The sequence below is a fragment of the Carex rostrata genome, chromosome 7, assembly GCF_964058835.1.
Source record: "Carex rostrata chromosome 7, lpCarRost1.2, whole genome shotgun sequence".
Lineage (NCBI taxonomy): Eukaryota > Viridiplantae > Streptophyta > Magnoliopsida > Poales > Cyperaceae > Carex > Carex rostrata.
This window is the reverse complement of record NC_135924.1, coordinates 5,248,046-5,264,462: the sequence shown is the minus strand read 5'-3', so window position 1 is coordinate 5,264,462 and position 16,417 is coordinate 5,248,046. Positions and strand designations below refer to the sequence as shown.

Sequence of the window (16,417 nt, the reverse complement as noted above, 5' to 3'; positions counted from 1 at the left end):
CTGAGGTTGCAATTACTGTTCGATCCTATGTGTGCTCTTTGTTTCAAAGTTCGTGCCTGTTTGCTGTAATTTTTTGTATGCACAAAAGTAGATCGGACGGTTTTGGAGCTCATGGGACCCAGAAGTTCTCATGTTTAATTTCTTTCCTATTATTTTGGATTGTAGATCATTTAATTTGTTCTAGAACTAGGGGAGTCAACGGGTACAATAAAGGTCGGGTGAAAACATTTTTATACCCGTATCCATTACAAAATATGCTTTATCTGTACTCTTATCCGTTTAGATAACGAAAAAAAAATCTCACTTATATTCGTACCTAATAAGTTTATGAAAAAAAATATTATCTATACCTATCTTATCAGGTACAGTATGAGTCGGATATACGGATGAAAGGATGCCATTGACACCCCTATCTAGAACATAAGAACACCACACTTTTTAAGTTGTTGATAGTTTTTTTTTTTTTTTTTTTTTTGTGGTTTTCTGGAGTAACCGTCATGTGATATTAAGGTTTTACAAGGGTTCACATGAAAATTAAAGGCTATACTAAGACCTCCGTGCTTATGGGAAATTTAGCTTTGTTTTTCCGTTCACTTTCGCCTTTCGGCCCGTGATAATAAATATACTATAAAAAAAAGCCAAGACACGCAAGCAATTCATAGAAGTTGGGTACAATACAAATACAATAGATTATTAGAAAAGAGAAACAAAGAGATTTTAATGGAGGAAAGCGAAGAAAGGCTGCTGGTATCAGAAGAGCTAACCCTTTCTGAGGTATTTCTTTTTCCTCCTTTACTTGCTTGTTTTAGGAAAAATGTATACGTACGGTGGTCTTTTTCTTAATTCCAATTATGTATTTTGATTGGAAATTTGTTTTTAGAGCAATTATGCATGTAAATTAAGCTACCAAAATATATTGTTTTTCTCTATTTTACCAGTCAAACGTATTGATTCCCATCTTACCCTTGTGCAATTTCTGTCTCTCTTTCTATTGTCAAATCATTCATTTTCCCATCAGTTGGGTATAAACTTGGATTAATTTTGTCAGGATAATAAACTGAAATGAACCCAAAACTGTACACAAGATTCAAAATTAACCAAAAATCCAGAGAATCAAGTGGGTAATCAGTAATTACTGAGACCTAAAACAAACCCCAATTTAGAATGATTCTACTGAATATTTCTGACACAGAAGCTGACCTAAACACGAAATCAACCATCGGTGAGAACAGTATGGATCAACTGATTGACTTTTTAAATTAAAAGTTTATAATTTATGTCCTGATTGATCTACTTGATGCAGGATGTGGGATTATGTACTGAAGATGGATCGGTAGATAACAATGGGAACTCCATACTGAAGCACTACTCAGGAAACTGGAAAGCATGTTCATTTATATTATGTTAGTAATACATCATTCTTTTTTCATTAATTTTTTTCCTGACTTTTTTCATTCTTTTTTCATGATCTACTTGGTATATACTCTTTTTCTGGTTTAAAAACCTTCTATTCAAGATCAAAACTGTGATATGTACCAGAGAATCTGTTGGGCATCTGAAATTATAAGTAATAATTTGCATTGTAAAATGTAGGGACAGAGTGTTGTGAGAGATTTGCCTACTACGGTATTTCAAGAAGCCTAGTGACCTATCTGAAAACAAGGTTACACCAGGGAAATGCCACAGCTGCATGGAATTTCACCACATGGCAGGGCACCTGTTATCTCACACCGCTTGTCGGTGCGGTATTGGCTGATTCCTATTGGGGCCGTTATCGCACTATCGCCATATTCTCTGTGGTTTATATAATTGTAAGTATGCTTTACATTTTGCATATTGTGCACAGTAGTGGTTTGGTTTTCGCCAGATTGTTTATGCCAATATGACCGAAGGTAACCACTATTTTGCCTCTACAAGCTTTCAATTGTTTATTATTTTACACATTGAATAAGCTGTTATCGCATCACTTAACCTTGAGTAATTAGTTAATTTAACCCAGTATAACGTTCTTAATTTTTCCTCAGCTGTGCAGTTAAGCCTCTAGTTACACTCAATTAATTGTGGAATCAAGCACTAATTAAAGTAGGTACAATAACAAAACATACAGATGAATCGAAAGATACAATGTCATGTTTCTTTCTCAAATTATTAATATATATGCTCTTAATTTTACCCTACTTTGAATTCAGGGCATGGCAATTTTGACAACATCATCATCACTTTACTCCCTCCAACCTTCACCGCAGTTAAATTCTGATTCTGTTTCCCCTCAACCAAAACTCTATGAATACCTCTTCTTCACCTCTCTCTACATGATTGCTATTGGAGCTGGTGGCATCAAGCCATGCGTCTCGGCATTTGGAGCCGACCAGTTTGATGAAACTGACCCAATGGAGAGATCCAGTAAGGGATCCTTCTTCAATTGGTTTTACTTTTGCATAAATCTCGGCTCACTTGCCTCAACTACTGGGCTTGTGTACTTACAACAGTACTATGGTTGGGGCCTTGGATATGGTGTCGCTACTCTGTTTATGGGTCTGGCAATGGGCAGCTTCTTTACTGGATCGAAATTCTACCGATTTCAAAAGCCAGGTGGAAGCCCGATAACCCGGGTTTGTCAAGTGGTGGTGGCCAGTGTTAGGAAATGGAGGGTCCAGTTGCCAGTTGATGATTGTTGTCTTTATGAGCTACCTGGGAAAAGTTCAGCTATTAAAGGGAGCCGTAAGCTAGCGCATACTGATCAACTAAGGTATTTGTTTTTACTTTTCCCCCTCTTCTGAAAGAAGTTTCAATCCAATCTTTTGTTCTTTTCTGGGATTTGATTTGAACATGTGACCTCAACACTGTGAGAATCTGACCCAAATGTAATTGTTCCTAATTTTACATCTGTAAAATTAATTGGAAACTTCACTTGTCTGGTTTGCTGCCAGTAAAACACTAAGCTCTGGTTAATATGTGTTGAGAATCATTGAATCAAGTTAAAAAGGGTTAATATGTAAAATGGAAATTATGGAATAGCTTTGGGTGAATTAATGAATTAAATCTTTTTGCTCAAAATCAATTATATGAAACTGCTGCTGACTTTAATTATGAACTCTCTGATATATTCACAACCAAAAGAAGAATTAATAAAAGAAATTTGCAACACCCAACAGCATAAAAATCAAATTAATCTCTAGTATGTACTCTGTAGGTTTCTTGACAAGGCTGCAGTAATAACTCGTACTGATTCAAAGCTAGGTAATTTCTCAAAGCCATGGAGGCTTTGTACAGTAACACAAGTAGAAGAATTAAAGCTACTTGTAAGGATGTTTCCCATTTGGTCCACTGGCATAATTTTCTTCATGGTTTGTGCTCAGGATTCCTCTTCTTTCATTGAGCAAGGCATGGTTTTAAAGCAACAGATAGGATCCTATTTCACCATCCCACCTGCTTCATTATCTACCTTTGAAATACTAACTTTCATTGCAATTGTACCGATCTACGACAAAATCATTGTACCAGTTGCTAGGCGGTTCACAGGTAAGGCAAGAGGCTTCACTGAATTAGAAAGAATGGGTACTGGTCTCATCTTTTCTATTCTTGCCATGGTATCAGCAGCTTTGGTCGAGACAAAGCGGTTACAAATTGCCCGAGAAATGGACTTAATACATGAAAAGGTTGAGGTACCAATGAGCATTCTCTGGTTGGTACCGCAGTATATTTTTCTCGGTCTTGCCCAGGTTTTAACATCAATTGGTCAAATCGAGTTTTTCTACGATCAATCACCCGATGCTATGAGGAGTGTCTGTACAGCTTTTGCACTTGTCACGGTTTCATTAGGGAGTTATCTGAGCTCATTTGTTCTGACACTTGTTTCATATTTTACAACTCGTGGAGGCAAGCAAGGATGGATCCCGGATAACTTGAACGAGGGCCGTCTTGATTTGTTTTTCTGGCTTATATCTGCACTTAGTTTGCTGAATTTTGGGGTTTTTCTGTTATGTGCATCAAGATATAGATACAAGAGAGCTTCTTAATTGAGTCTGATTTGATTAGTCAAGACTTGCAGCTGTATTATGTGTATTAATCTGTGTGTGTTATAGATCGAACTTATTTAGAATAATTAATGAATGCTTTCAGAAGAGGTGTTAATAAGTAGTCTGAGGTATGCAGTATGCTCTCACGCTTGGAGTTCAGATGCAATTGTAGTCATTGAGCAACCAATTTGGGTGCCTTTCCAGTTTGGGAGCTAGCCCTCTAGGTTTTTTTTTTTTTTAACTTGGCGATTGTCAAAGCCCAATAATACTGCCCCTCATGAGGAATATTGGGCTTTGAGATTCGTGCGTGGCAGCGCGCGCGTGGGCAAATTGGTGCTCTGTAAATGAGGATGCAAAGCGAGCTAGCCACTCACAAATCACAATGATACTTATACCAACCACCAAATTATTGCAATCTAAATTAATTAAAAATGACTAAGCATAAATCTTACCATTATTGCAATCCAAATTAATTAAAAAAATATTATCACAAAAAATATATATAACAGATTATATTTAATTTTTTTTATCTTAATAGTTCTTTACTTATTAGATGATTAAAATCAATTTCAAATAATTTTTCTTTGCTAAAAAGATGGTGCACGGAAGAAAAATTGTTTCGTAACAATGATAATTATTTGGCGGGAATAAAGAATGAGATATATTCATCAGCTTTGTTTAATCTGAAGTTTTTGTTTTAAATATATTCATCAGCTTTGAAATAATATTTCTGATATTAATATATATAGCAACGATTCGTCACTGCGTACATTGTATTTGAGAAATCATACTGGATTCATTAAGTTTTTTTGGTGAACTCAAGTCTAAAATCTGTCAAATTGACTTCAAATAATAAATCCGAACAATTGAAACCCACCTACCTTACGAGTAATGCGTCTGCATGTGAAAATTTTAAAAATTTGAATTAATTTAGTATAAAGTAAAGCGGTCAAAATTAAAATGTTAATAAATTAATTTTAATGCATTCATTTTTTTGAACATTTTTTATCATTTCACTCTATGCAAAATTTATTTCAAAATTAAATTTTTTTACATGTAGATGCATCACTCAAAAGTAGGTGGATTTCAACGGTTCAGATTCGTCGTTTAAAGCCGATTCGATGAGTTTTAGACTTGAGACCAAGAGGCTTGGTGAACTTAAGAACACGTACCCTAGCTTTACTCATCATACTGTTAAAATTATTAGTATAGTATCCAACTTAACACATGTAAAAATACTTGGATTATTAGGAGCGTATATTTGATCTTCTGCAAATTCGGATATTCGGATACTAATAGATACATATACGAATCCAGATATGATTTATGTTGATACATATATTTATATGACACGCACGGTGTCATGTTTCAAAAGCGAATATAGGTATGAATACAGATACAACATGTATTTGTATTTTAAAATTATATTTGTATATGTATTTATATCTGCTTAATATTCTATCTGTATTTGTACTGTATTTGTGTGTATTTAATATTCAATTTGTATGCGTATCTATATCTAATATCTGATATGTACATATTTTGACATGATAGCTTTTAATTCATACTGAAAATAAATAAATAGAGTATATAAAACTAATTTGTATGTATATATCTTGTGTTATATATGAATTAGTTACTGTCATGTCAAAATGTATATCCTGATTTTACCGCTCTCCAATCCGTTTGCACTTCGTACTCCTAATTAATTAATTGGATTCCTAGCATTAATATATATATGTAGAGCAAGTTGACAGCGCTAATTGCGGATCTCAATTGGTTCTAATAGCTGTGAAAGAGAACCCAAAAATAAAAATAAAAAATGATATAAAAATTATTTTACTTCATATCGATAACAATATATAACATTAATAGGAATTGGAAACCAAAGAAAGAAAAGGACAAACTTTTTTACTTTTGATAATTTTGATTATATTTTACTGGATGAATGATTTTGACCTTTGTTACGCTTGCTGCTAATTAAAACTATAACTTTATATTTTACTTGCTTTGTTTATCGTTTCATTTTCTTTCAGACAACCGATCGATATTCAACGAGAAAGAAAAAAAATGGATATTAGATTATGATTTACTATATTTATAGTATGATATATAGCAGAAAACCATTTAATCACGATTTTATGTAAATTTAAAACAACAAAAAACTGATTGAAATTTAGTGTCCGCCACCTTGGGGTCACATAACATTTTTCTTTCTCTAAATTAAAAATCTGGTTTTTACGATGCTTTGACCAAGAATCTTTGGTTTTCATGCTTAGCTAAACGTGGACATTTATATATAGTTTAGGTTTTCTTGGTTTTCATGCACGTCAATTAAATATGGATGGTTTTCATGGTTTTGGTTTTCTTGGTTTTCATGCACGTCAATTAAATATGGATGGTTTTCATGGTTTTGGTTTTCTTGGTTTTCATGCACGTCAATTAAATATGGGTGGGTTCCATGCTTTCATTGTCAGATTTACTCAATACATTTCATGCTTTGACTGATTTTCTATGGCCCACAATTTAAATGCAACAGCTTTGATTATCAAAATATGTGCGTGTGTGTCCGCCATTTATCGTTATGGCCGTGTAAAATTTTAAATTTACAGAAAATCGTGGTTAAATATATATATATATAGAGAGAGAGAGATGGGCTATGGTGCATTGCAATGCATAGGCTATGGTGTGCATTGGACCATAAATCACCGATTCAAAGTCCAAATGACCGATCCAAACCGTTCATCTTGTTCTCCATATTAATATGTGCTTGGAGACCAAATTTTACATTTTTTGAAATTTTTTTACTATTTATTAAGCCACTTTGAAAATCGCTGATCCAACGGTGGCTTCTGATTTTACTGTTCCAAACAGTCACCGTTGGATCAGCGATTTTCAAAGTGGCTTAATAAATAGTAAAAAAATTCCAAAAAATGTAAAATTTGGTCTCCAAGCACATATTAATATGGAGAACAAGATGAACGGTTTGGATCGGTCATTTGAACTTTGAATCGGTGATTTATGGTCCAATGCACACCATAGCCTATGCATTGCAATGCACCATAGCCCATCTCTCTCTCTCTCTATATATATATATATAGAGAGAGAGAGAGAGAGAGATGGACTTGGGTGAGACGCGGAGTATACGCGTTTGGTGCTCCATGGTACATTTTAGTCATTTTGAAAATCCAAACAACCGATCCGAACCGCTCAACACGATCTCCATATTGAAATGTGCTTGGAGACCAAATTTTATATTTTTTGAAATTTTTTTACTATTTATTAAGCCACTTTGAAAATCGCTGATCCGGTGGTCCAGAAATTTTTACTGTTTTTACTGTTCACCCGGATTTTCAGATTTTCAAAGTGGCTTAATAAATAGTAAAAAAATTCCAAAAAATGTAAAATTTGGTCTCCAAGCACATTTCAATATGGAGATCACATCTAACGGTTCGAATCGGTTGTTTGGACTTTCAAAATGAAAATATGGCATGAAGTACGAACGCGTGGTGCTCCGCGTCTCACCCAAGTCCATCTCTCTCTCTCTCTCTCTCTCTCTATATATATATATATATATGAGGAGGGATCGGATGACACCGTTTTTTGGTGACATCGGATGACAATGTCCATTTTCGAAGTTTCAAAGTCCAAACAGTCGATCCAAACCGTTCAATATGATGGATATATTAAAATATACTTGCAGATCAAATTTTACATTTTTTTTAATTTTTTTACTATTTATTAAGTATTTAACAAAATCTCTATATTCGAACCGTTGAATTTTTGTACCCATCTGAATAAACCCAAAAAAAATTCAGAAAAATGTAAAATTTGATCTGCAAGTACATTTTAACATATCCATCAAGTTGAACGGTTTGGACTTTGAAAATAGACGGTGTCATCCGATGTCACCAAAAAATGGTGTCATCCGATCCCTCCTCTATATATATATATATTTTGTATGTCAAATGTAAAAATTTCGGGCTTAAGAATTGATTCTTTATTTTGTAAAAGCTTTTTCTCACAATATGTTAAGGCACCTACTCGTATATATAAATAGCTATTCTATCAGATTATGGTGAGTTGCGAAGTAAGGATTTTATTTTATTTCATGCTCATATTTTTGTTTTCAAAAATCAAATAGTCGATCCGAACGCTCAACATGATATCCATAATGAAATGTGTTTGAAGACTAAATTTTACATTTTTTGAAATTCTTTTACTATTTTTTTAGATAGATAGAAAAATATTGTTTTTGGATGGATTCTAGACCATAAAAAATAGTGATTTTGAAATATTATAAAAGAATAGTAAAAATTTTCCAAAAAATGAAAAATTTAGTCTCCAAACACATTTCAATATAGATATCGTGTTGAGCGGTTCGGATCGACTATTTGGTCTATGAAAACAGAAAAACATGAAATAAATTAAATAAGACTCTTACTTTCACAACTCACCGTAGCCCAACTCTCTCTCTCTCTACACACACGCATGCATGCATGCATTCGCAATACAAACAATCAGAAAACCATAAATAAAGAAATAATTAGCTCATTGTGGGAGCTGACTATATATCTTTCAGCAACTGAGTCTGAGAACAGGTGGATATGATTAGCTAGGTTTGGAACCGGAATGGCGTATTCACAACAAGAGACTAAGAAATGTTTTCTAATTTCACTTTTGTTTCTGCTGTGTTGCTCTCCATGGCAGTTAGTCTCTGCTCGGAAGCGAATTGACAACCTCCCGGGGTTCGATGGCCCGTTGCCTTTTGCTTTAGAAACTGGGTACACACTCTTCTATATATTTCTCCTTCTTCTCACTTCTTTTTGCTGATTCAAGTATTTTGATTGAGAATGTTCTTTGGTGAATATATAAACTTTTTCAAAAGAATCTCAAAACTGATATCAACTTCAGAAGCATCATGTTGAGCATTTTTTTTTTCGAATTTGTGGTCGAAATTAATTAATGACAATCAAGGTAAACACTTGAACAGCTACGTGGAGGTGGATGAAGATAAAGGGGTGGAACTTTTCTACTACTTCGTTGAATCAGAGAGAAATCCAGAGGAGGATCCTCTATTGCTTTGGCTGACAGGTGGACCCGGTTGTTCCTCGCTCTTAGGATTGGCCATTGAGATAGGTATGACAATGAGGTTGGGTTTCAGGGTTTAGGGTAAATTTTTTTGTATCTCCTATTACTTAATTTATTTTTCGTTCAAATTACTTTAATTATAACGTGAAACGCTAGCATTAAATATGTAAGTGATATATATATATACTGTTATATTGTTGGAGGTTGACTTCTCTTTCTATGATTAATTATTTAATTGTCTCGTTTTTTGTAAGTTAATGTGATCAAAGTGTTTATGTGCTGTGCAGGGCCACTTAATTTTGATTTACAAAACTATGAAAATGGCCTACCTTCCATCTATTATAAGCCTGATTCTTGGACCCAGGTTCTCTTTCTTTGTCTCTCTGCCTTTTGATAAAAACTACTTTCTGTTGTTGCCAACTGGTAACGGGTAACGGGTGCACCTAACCCATCCAATTAAATTGAAAATATCAAAATAAAATATTCAAGGATACATAATTTACAGAACTTGTAACGCGGTGCTACAAAACAAGGGTCCTTCTTTACTAATGATCAAATGTAGGAGTATTTAGAATACTAGCTGTAATTTACACTAGGGATACATTTTTGAGTGTAATAGAGTTGTTGGAGGGGTTATGATATATATATTGTAATAAAGTTATGTATTTTATAACAATATTTTGAGCAATACTACAATAGCATGTTTGGTTACGTCAATAAAAAAAACAGTAAAATTTATTGAAGATTGAATTGTTATAAATCAAGTTCGAGATCTTTCAAGTCTGAGTATTGGCAATTTGGCATCTAACAGCCTAAATTTAAGTACCTAATTTGCAATCCTCTGTTTTTTTTTCTACATTACTGACAGTGTTGAATGGTTATAATAAAACAAATAGGTGAGCAGTGTTATATTTGTTGATTCACCTGTCGGAGCTGGATTCTCTTATTCACGTACGACAGAGGGGTGGCAGACATCTGACACTGAGACTGCTCGTCGGCTTCTACATTTTCTTTATAAGGTGTATAATCCTTTTTCTGGTTACGGTTCAATTTTCAATCGAAAACTTCTATTCTAGTGTCCTGAAATTATTTTTTCCTTATATGTAGTAATTTTTTTTTACACTATCATGCATGTCGCATACATTATTGGAAAAAAAAATATTAATTTCCAGAATTGCCCATGGAGCAGTATATATAGTTATTAGATAGTTGAATGAATTTCAAGATGTCTGAGGTTTTAGTATCCAAATATCTCAAAGGCTAAAAAAGGAAAGAACTGAGAAGCTTTCTCCATTTCTAAAAAAAATAAAATAAAAACATGCCTTTTTCTATGTAGTGGCTTGAGGAGCACCCAAAGTTTAAGTCAAATCGTCTCTACATAAGCGGCTCTTCCTATGCTGGTATGATCATTCCAGTTTTAGCTGTTGAGATCGCTATAGGTAACTTCCAATCTTTTCATTTTCTTTTAGTCAATTGTTTATTTATTTCTAGATGCAAGTATATCTGTATATGTAACCTTACAAGAGCGAAAAGCAAGCAAGCAAAAGGAATTACAATCTCTGCAAACAACATGATGCCAGTACTGGCACAATATGTTCAGTTCCTTTCTAAAAGGTTTTGATCTTAATCTATTTTTTCATTTTGTTGATTACAGCTAAAGAATCTCATGGGGCACAATTTAATCTCAAGGTTTGAAAATCTTAATCTTCTTTACTTCTCTATTGCTTTTCTATTACCAACCCCTCGGAACTAATTAATCTTAATTTCTTGACATTTTAAGGGTTATTTGGCTGGCAATCCCATGACTGATATTGAAGGTTTTGATAAAAATGCCAAGGTTCCATATTTTCACGGAATGGGACTAATATCTGATGAACTATATGAGGTACATAAAAAAAATAACTAACAGGAATCACATAGACGAGATCATGGTTGGATCGGTCTGTTTCGTCAAGCATATATCATAAAAAGAACAAATCAATGGCATAATACATATATTTAGATCAATAACCACATAATTTCTAAACCAAACCGTAACAGACTCCAATTCAACATACTATTTAAATTATTTAAAATGGTTCATCAAGACAACTGAATAGTATGGTCTAACTACCATTTTAACAATTCTATGACCACTAGAATGACCCATCATAGTAGAAAATTTATTTACAGTACATTTATTTCAAATAAAGTATTAACAGCATAATTTCAAAGTCTAATTTGTTGAATTTTCTGTGCAGTCCACCAAGAAAATCTGTTCAGGGAATTACATGAGCCCAAGTAACATTCATTGTGCAAAGTATCTTGATGCTGTGAATGAGGTGTGATTCAGTTAAATACCTTTTTGAACAGAAATAATATTCAAATCTAGTTGTATTAGCAATATAAACTTTCATATGTCCAAAGGAGGTTCAAATTTCATCTCTGCCAAAAGAGCAAGTGAACACCTTTACCTCCCAGACTTTGTGTGAAAATTGATGATGGAAACAATGGAACAAATTTTACTTATCTTTTTCATGCATTAATCAATGGCCCATTGTAGTACAATGAACTCACATATGGCATACTCAATAGGAAGTACAATGTGTTGTTCCAATTAAACCTTAATTTGATGCTCTCAAAACAATATCATTAATAGTATAATGTGCGAGTTTACAATTTACGACTGTTTATTAACCAGGTCACAAAAGATATAAATATGGGTTATATCTTGGAACCCTATTGTGGATCAGTCAATAGCCCGAGACCGGATCAAATTCCTAGCAGGACAATTGAAAGGATGTCTTACATTGAAGAAGTTCCCTTAGGCAGCTCTCGCCTGCCTAAAGAATGCAGAGTAATGCTTATGAGTCTCTTTATTTCTTAGTTCTTACATTATTTACTTTTCCCAAGTTAGAATTAATGATGAAGATATATCATTGGTATGGTCTGGTGGCATTTTGATTTCCCATTTTCTTTTGCTTGGTTTCATTGTTGTCACTAATCAATTTCAAATGAATTGACACCAAATGTTGAGATAGGAGAGGATTAGTTGAAAATAGGTTATCTTTCAAACTGATCTGCGAGTATTTAATAAAATATCTTCATCAATTATCATTAGTTCAGGCCAATATGGTGTCACTTTAACATGAAAATTTTTGAAATATAACCAATTTGGTGTCCATTTTGAAATATAACTAGTTTGGTGTTAATTTAAAACTGAGGTAAAATAGTGTATATTTCAAATAAGCTGAAAATACTTAATACAACAACTCCGTACTTAGGGTTAGTTGAGGTCTACTTGAGTTAAAAACTTAAAATGCATCCTAATGGCCGAGGTGTATAGCAAGGGTTTAGTTGAAATTTACTTCACAAAAGTATAATGGAGTTCTTTTTGTTTTGAAAGAAAGGATTGTTAGCCCATTTTCATTGCTGAAAATGTTTAAACACAGGCTCTGACGAAAACCCCTAATATAGGGTGTTGTCACTGACAACCACTGCCTAGCTGCTGAACAAACTCAGAACAGCATTTTAAAAGCAGTCTTCTATATTCCTCTCAATCTAGATAAAAGGAAACACTATCTTAGCACAAAAAGCGTTTAACTGGTACCAACAATGTACCAGTTTGTCTCCTATCTATCTTATTACATCAAAACTGTTTTGAGAAACACAAAATGCACTAATTAAGGTCCTTAGAAAACTCTTAAATTTAACAATTTTTTCTTGATGCTATCCTTGTAACACCATGTGCTCTTCAAAAGTCACATGTATGTCTTCAAGGCATCCAATTATGAAGTTTTCTTTCACTTCTTCTCCCATTAAACCTGTCCAATATTGCACCAGAGAAATCATAAGTAAAATAAGATTTATAATAGATTTGATTTCTTGCGACTAGAAAAACAAACCTCATTTCTCATATTTCATAGGCACCAGCAGAAAACACACCTAGTAAGAAAAGTTGTTGTTTTTTTATGTTTGGGCAGTTGTAACACATATTGTAATATCTGTTTTCAAAGCTATACCAGTTCAAAAATAAATCGTGACAAATACCCATCCCAAACCTCAACTTTACCACATATAGACATAATAAAAATAGATGATCTCTAGATTCTTGTATCTAGCATTGAGGACACAAAAATCAATTAGGGTCACCAGACCACCCTTTCCTTTGCAGCACATCTTTGGTTAGATTTTATTCCTTAATTTGCACCAACCACATAAAACCTTTTACCTTGTAATAAGGAATGTCTAGTTTCAACCACAGCATGGAATGTTTTATACGTACCCCTCTAAAGGTAATAATTTGTAAGTGGGCTTGGTTTTAAAAAAGTAATGGAGTTGTGTAATCAAATGCATTCATTTATATATTTATTGATTGAAGTTTAAATTGTTAACCTCATTGACATTGCTCTTGAAAACAGCATCTAAATTGTTTCTCATAACTTTGTATATCCAGGATGCCAAGTACCAGCTTTCTGACTTCTGGGCAAATAATGGTACAGTCCGAGATGCACTTGGTATCCGCAAGGTACATATATATGGTTATTCTCTTAGATTGTGCATGCCAAATTTATGTCTAACAACCAGGATTTAATTTTTGAAAGATACAAACTGTTGGATATATATGCGAGATTTAAAGAAAAAGTGCATTTGATGTAGGGAACAATTGTTGATTGGAATAGTTGTACAAATTTAGATGTACCATACACAAAAGATATTCACAGTGCAGTGCCATATCATCGTATCATCACCAATAAAGGTTACCCAGCACTTATTTATAGGTAAGAATAAGTTTTCTTCTTGTGAAATGTATCTTCTTCTTTTTAGCCTCTACATTTTTGTTGTATCTCAGGCCAATAATATATGTACTGAAGTTGTGTATATGCAGTGGTGATCATGATGCGTTGGCTTCTTTTATTAGCACGCAAGCCTGGATACGGTCCCTGAACTTCTCGATTGTAGATGATTGGAGACCTTGGTATTCCGGTGGGCAAGTAGCAGGGTACGATTTGTTTGGTTTCTGGTTATTAGAATAAATTCAGATCTTAAAATAATTTACATAAAATAAACTGCTTGATTTTAGGTTCACAAGGAAGTATTCAAACAACCTCACATTTGCTACTGTCAAGGTAAGATTGTCTGAACTTGATATGAAGAAAATTTTGAAAATAAAACATGATGAATCTTTGATAATTGATACATGATTTAAAGAAAAAGTAGTTCACACATTGATTGAATGTGTTGTACTTTTCTTCATAGGGTGCTGGACACACTGCTGCAGAGTGTAAACCGAGGGAATGTTTAGCTATGCTTGATAGATGGCTTTCTGGTGCACCTCTATGAGAATATGCTTGGGCTGTTCTCTGGTGTTCATTCGGAAAAATAAAATAAATATATTTTTATGAATAAATAAATTATGGATGCAACTCTCAAGATCACTAATTATTTCAAAAATTCCCTTCAAAAAACATATTTCATCTCCCCATATTTGTTGATGAAGTTGATTTAGATGATTTTTTATTTACTATTTCTAGTCTTTAAATAGGATCTTTGTTAGCTTGTTTGGATATGAAAACCATATGAATAAGAGAAAGTCATTATTTATACATTACCTCTATCTTGTTTATTTTTCTTTATCTTCAATTTATAACACATTCCCGAGAGCTCTACAAGTTGAAGATCAAGGTAAACTTTGGTATCATTTATTTCAATACCATTTAAATAAAAAAAATACTTCTAATAAATAATTACTAAATAACATAAGTTATCAATATATGTATATTTAGTTTAATATCTGCAATATGGTTTATATTAATTTTAGTTCATGGTTTATATTAATTTTAGTTCATGAAATTCAATTATTTAATAAAAAGAACCTTCTTATTTTATTTTAGTTCCTATATATTTTGAGCTGGTTTGATGTTGCTATTCTCAGTTAGTAGTATGTTGTTAGGCTTATTTTGTTGTAGGAAATGGTTGAGTTCACAATAGCCTAATTTTTTTACCTTTTTTTTTTCAAATAATGTTATATATAATTCCGGTGTGTGCGTTGTAAACTTTTTGATCTCTTAAAAAGAAAAGGGGTTAGGTATTTTTTTTTCATAAAAAAGAAAAAAAAATATCGGTATATATATATTGCAGTCTCAAGCTGTTAAATTACTTATTTTTATTTTGAAATTATGTTAAATTAGAAATGAAAGGAAGAAGAAATGGGAAGGAGAAAACAAGAAAACAACAATTGCATTCCTAATTTGTTTTTTGTTTTTTTTTTTCTAATTTAACACCTTGTTTTTCCATTTTATCTTTGGTTATTTGCATTATGTACATTTAGTTTTGAATTGATATGAAGTTCAAATATTCAGAGTTTGGGATATTAAAAAAAAGTATTAGTCCATTTGTTAACAAAGAAGATCCCTCTGCAAACAGAAATGATCATTCACTCACAAAGACATCAGCACATATTCATGTAGAGTTGTTCTAAGATAATTTAATGCAATTGTCACTAACTACCGTTAATACAAATCTACATCAAATTGGGTGTAATATTAATATTATGGGGTTCCGGCTCCTCCCAAGTTGCATTCTGGATCGTTTAATCTAATTTGGGCGGTCAAAAGTAAGACAAATTAAATTACATCAGATGTGCTTCCGCACAGATAGTGTACGTCACGAGTGGCAGCGCTGTAATTACGTTGAACTTTTAATCATTTGTTCTGAGAAACAAACCGATGGCATTGATGAACCCAAAATAAATCCACCCTTTGTGAAAAAGTTCTATTTGCATGGTTCAATGTTCCCAAAAATTATTTGTGAACAGGTTTCACATGAGATTTTTCTATATAAGTGGAACTAGTTCTTTTTCACCGGAGCCGTCAGGATTTCTGATAGTTGGCACATTTTAAAAAACAAAAATCGAGGGCATTTGTGTAAAAAAAAATTAATTGAGGATATTAATAAAAAAATTGGTTGTTTACTTGTCAAGTGTAATTTAGTTGTCCATTGATTTCTCTAATCTTTCCAAAGCGATTGATTTTGTTTTTTAATATTTTAAATGCTTTATAAATATTGACAATGAAGAGTAGTCATTTTGTAATTTTTTTATTTTCTCTAACCGGAATATGAATTTTTGAAGCAAAAAATAATAAGTAAATGCATATTTTTTTCAAGATAGATAAAATAATTATCAAAAATTTCTGCTTTGTCCTTTCTACAAAAATTCTCTACCCGACTTTACGCAGAATTCGATTACCACAGGTACCTGACTCAAACAAATTGGAAACAGACGGTCCAGAATCCTTCTTTTAACTTACCACAAATAATACTGACTC

The 16,417-nt window shown here is 32.9% G+C and overlaps 2 protein-coding genes across 2 annotated transcripts; both read left to right on the top strand.

The window, feature by feature from the left end:
* Positions 1–590: 590 nt before the first annotated feature.
* LOC144556955 (protein NRT1/ PTR FAMILY 8.3-like) lies at positions 591–4,140 on the top strand. The gene is made up of 5 exons (XM_078305468.1): positions 591–774; positions 1,304–1,403; positions 1,594–1,811; positions 2,190–2,749; positions 3,194–4,140. The coding sequence occupies exons 1-5, from the start codon at positions 721–723 to the stop codon at positions 4,017–4,019; spliced, it is 1,758 nt and encodes a 585-aa protein (XP_078161594.1). The 5' UTR covers positions 591–720; the 3' UTR covers positions 4,020–4,140.
* A 4,511-nt stretch (positions 4,141–8,651) lies between these two features.
* Positions 8,652–14,522, top strand: LOC144557090 (serine carboxypeptidase-like 13). The gene is made up of 14 exons (XM_078305628.1): positions 8,652–8,803; positions 9,013–9,158; positions 9,398–9,474; positions 10,007–10,129; positions 10,447–10,549; positions 10,765–10,799; positions 10,891–10,995; positions 11,351–11,431; positions 11,791–11,946; positions 13,546–13,617; positions 13,749–13,870; positions 13,978–14,091; positions 14,173–14,218; positions 14,349–14,522. The coding sequence occupies exons 1-14, from the start codon at positions 8,652–8,654 to the stop codon at positions 14,430–14,432; spliced, it is 1,416 nt and encodes a 471-aa protein (XP_078161754.1). The 3' UTR covers positions 14,433–14,522.
* The last annotated feature ends 1,895 nt before the right edge of the window (positions 14,523–16,417 follow it).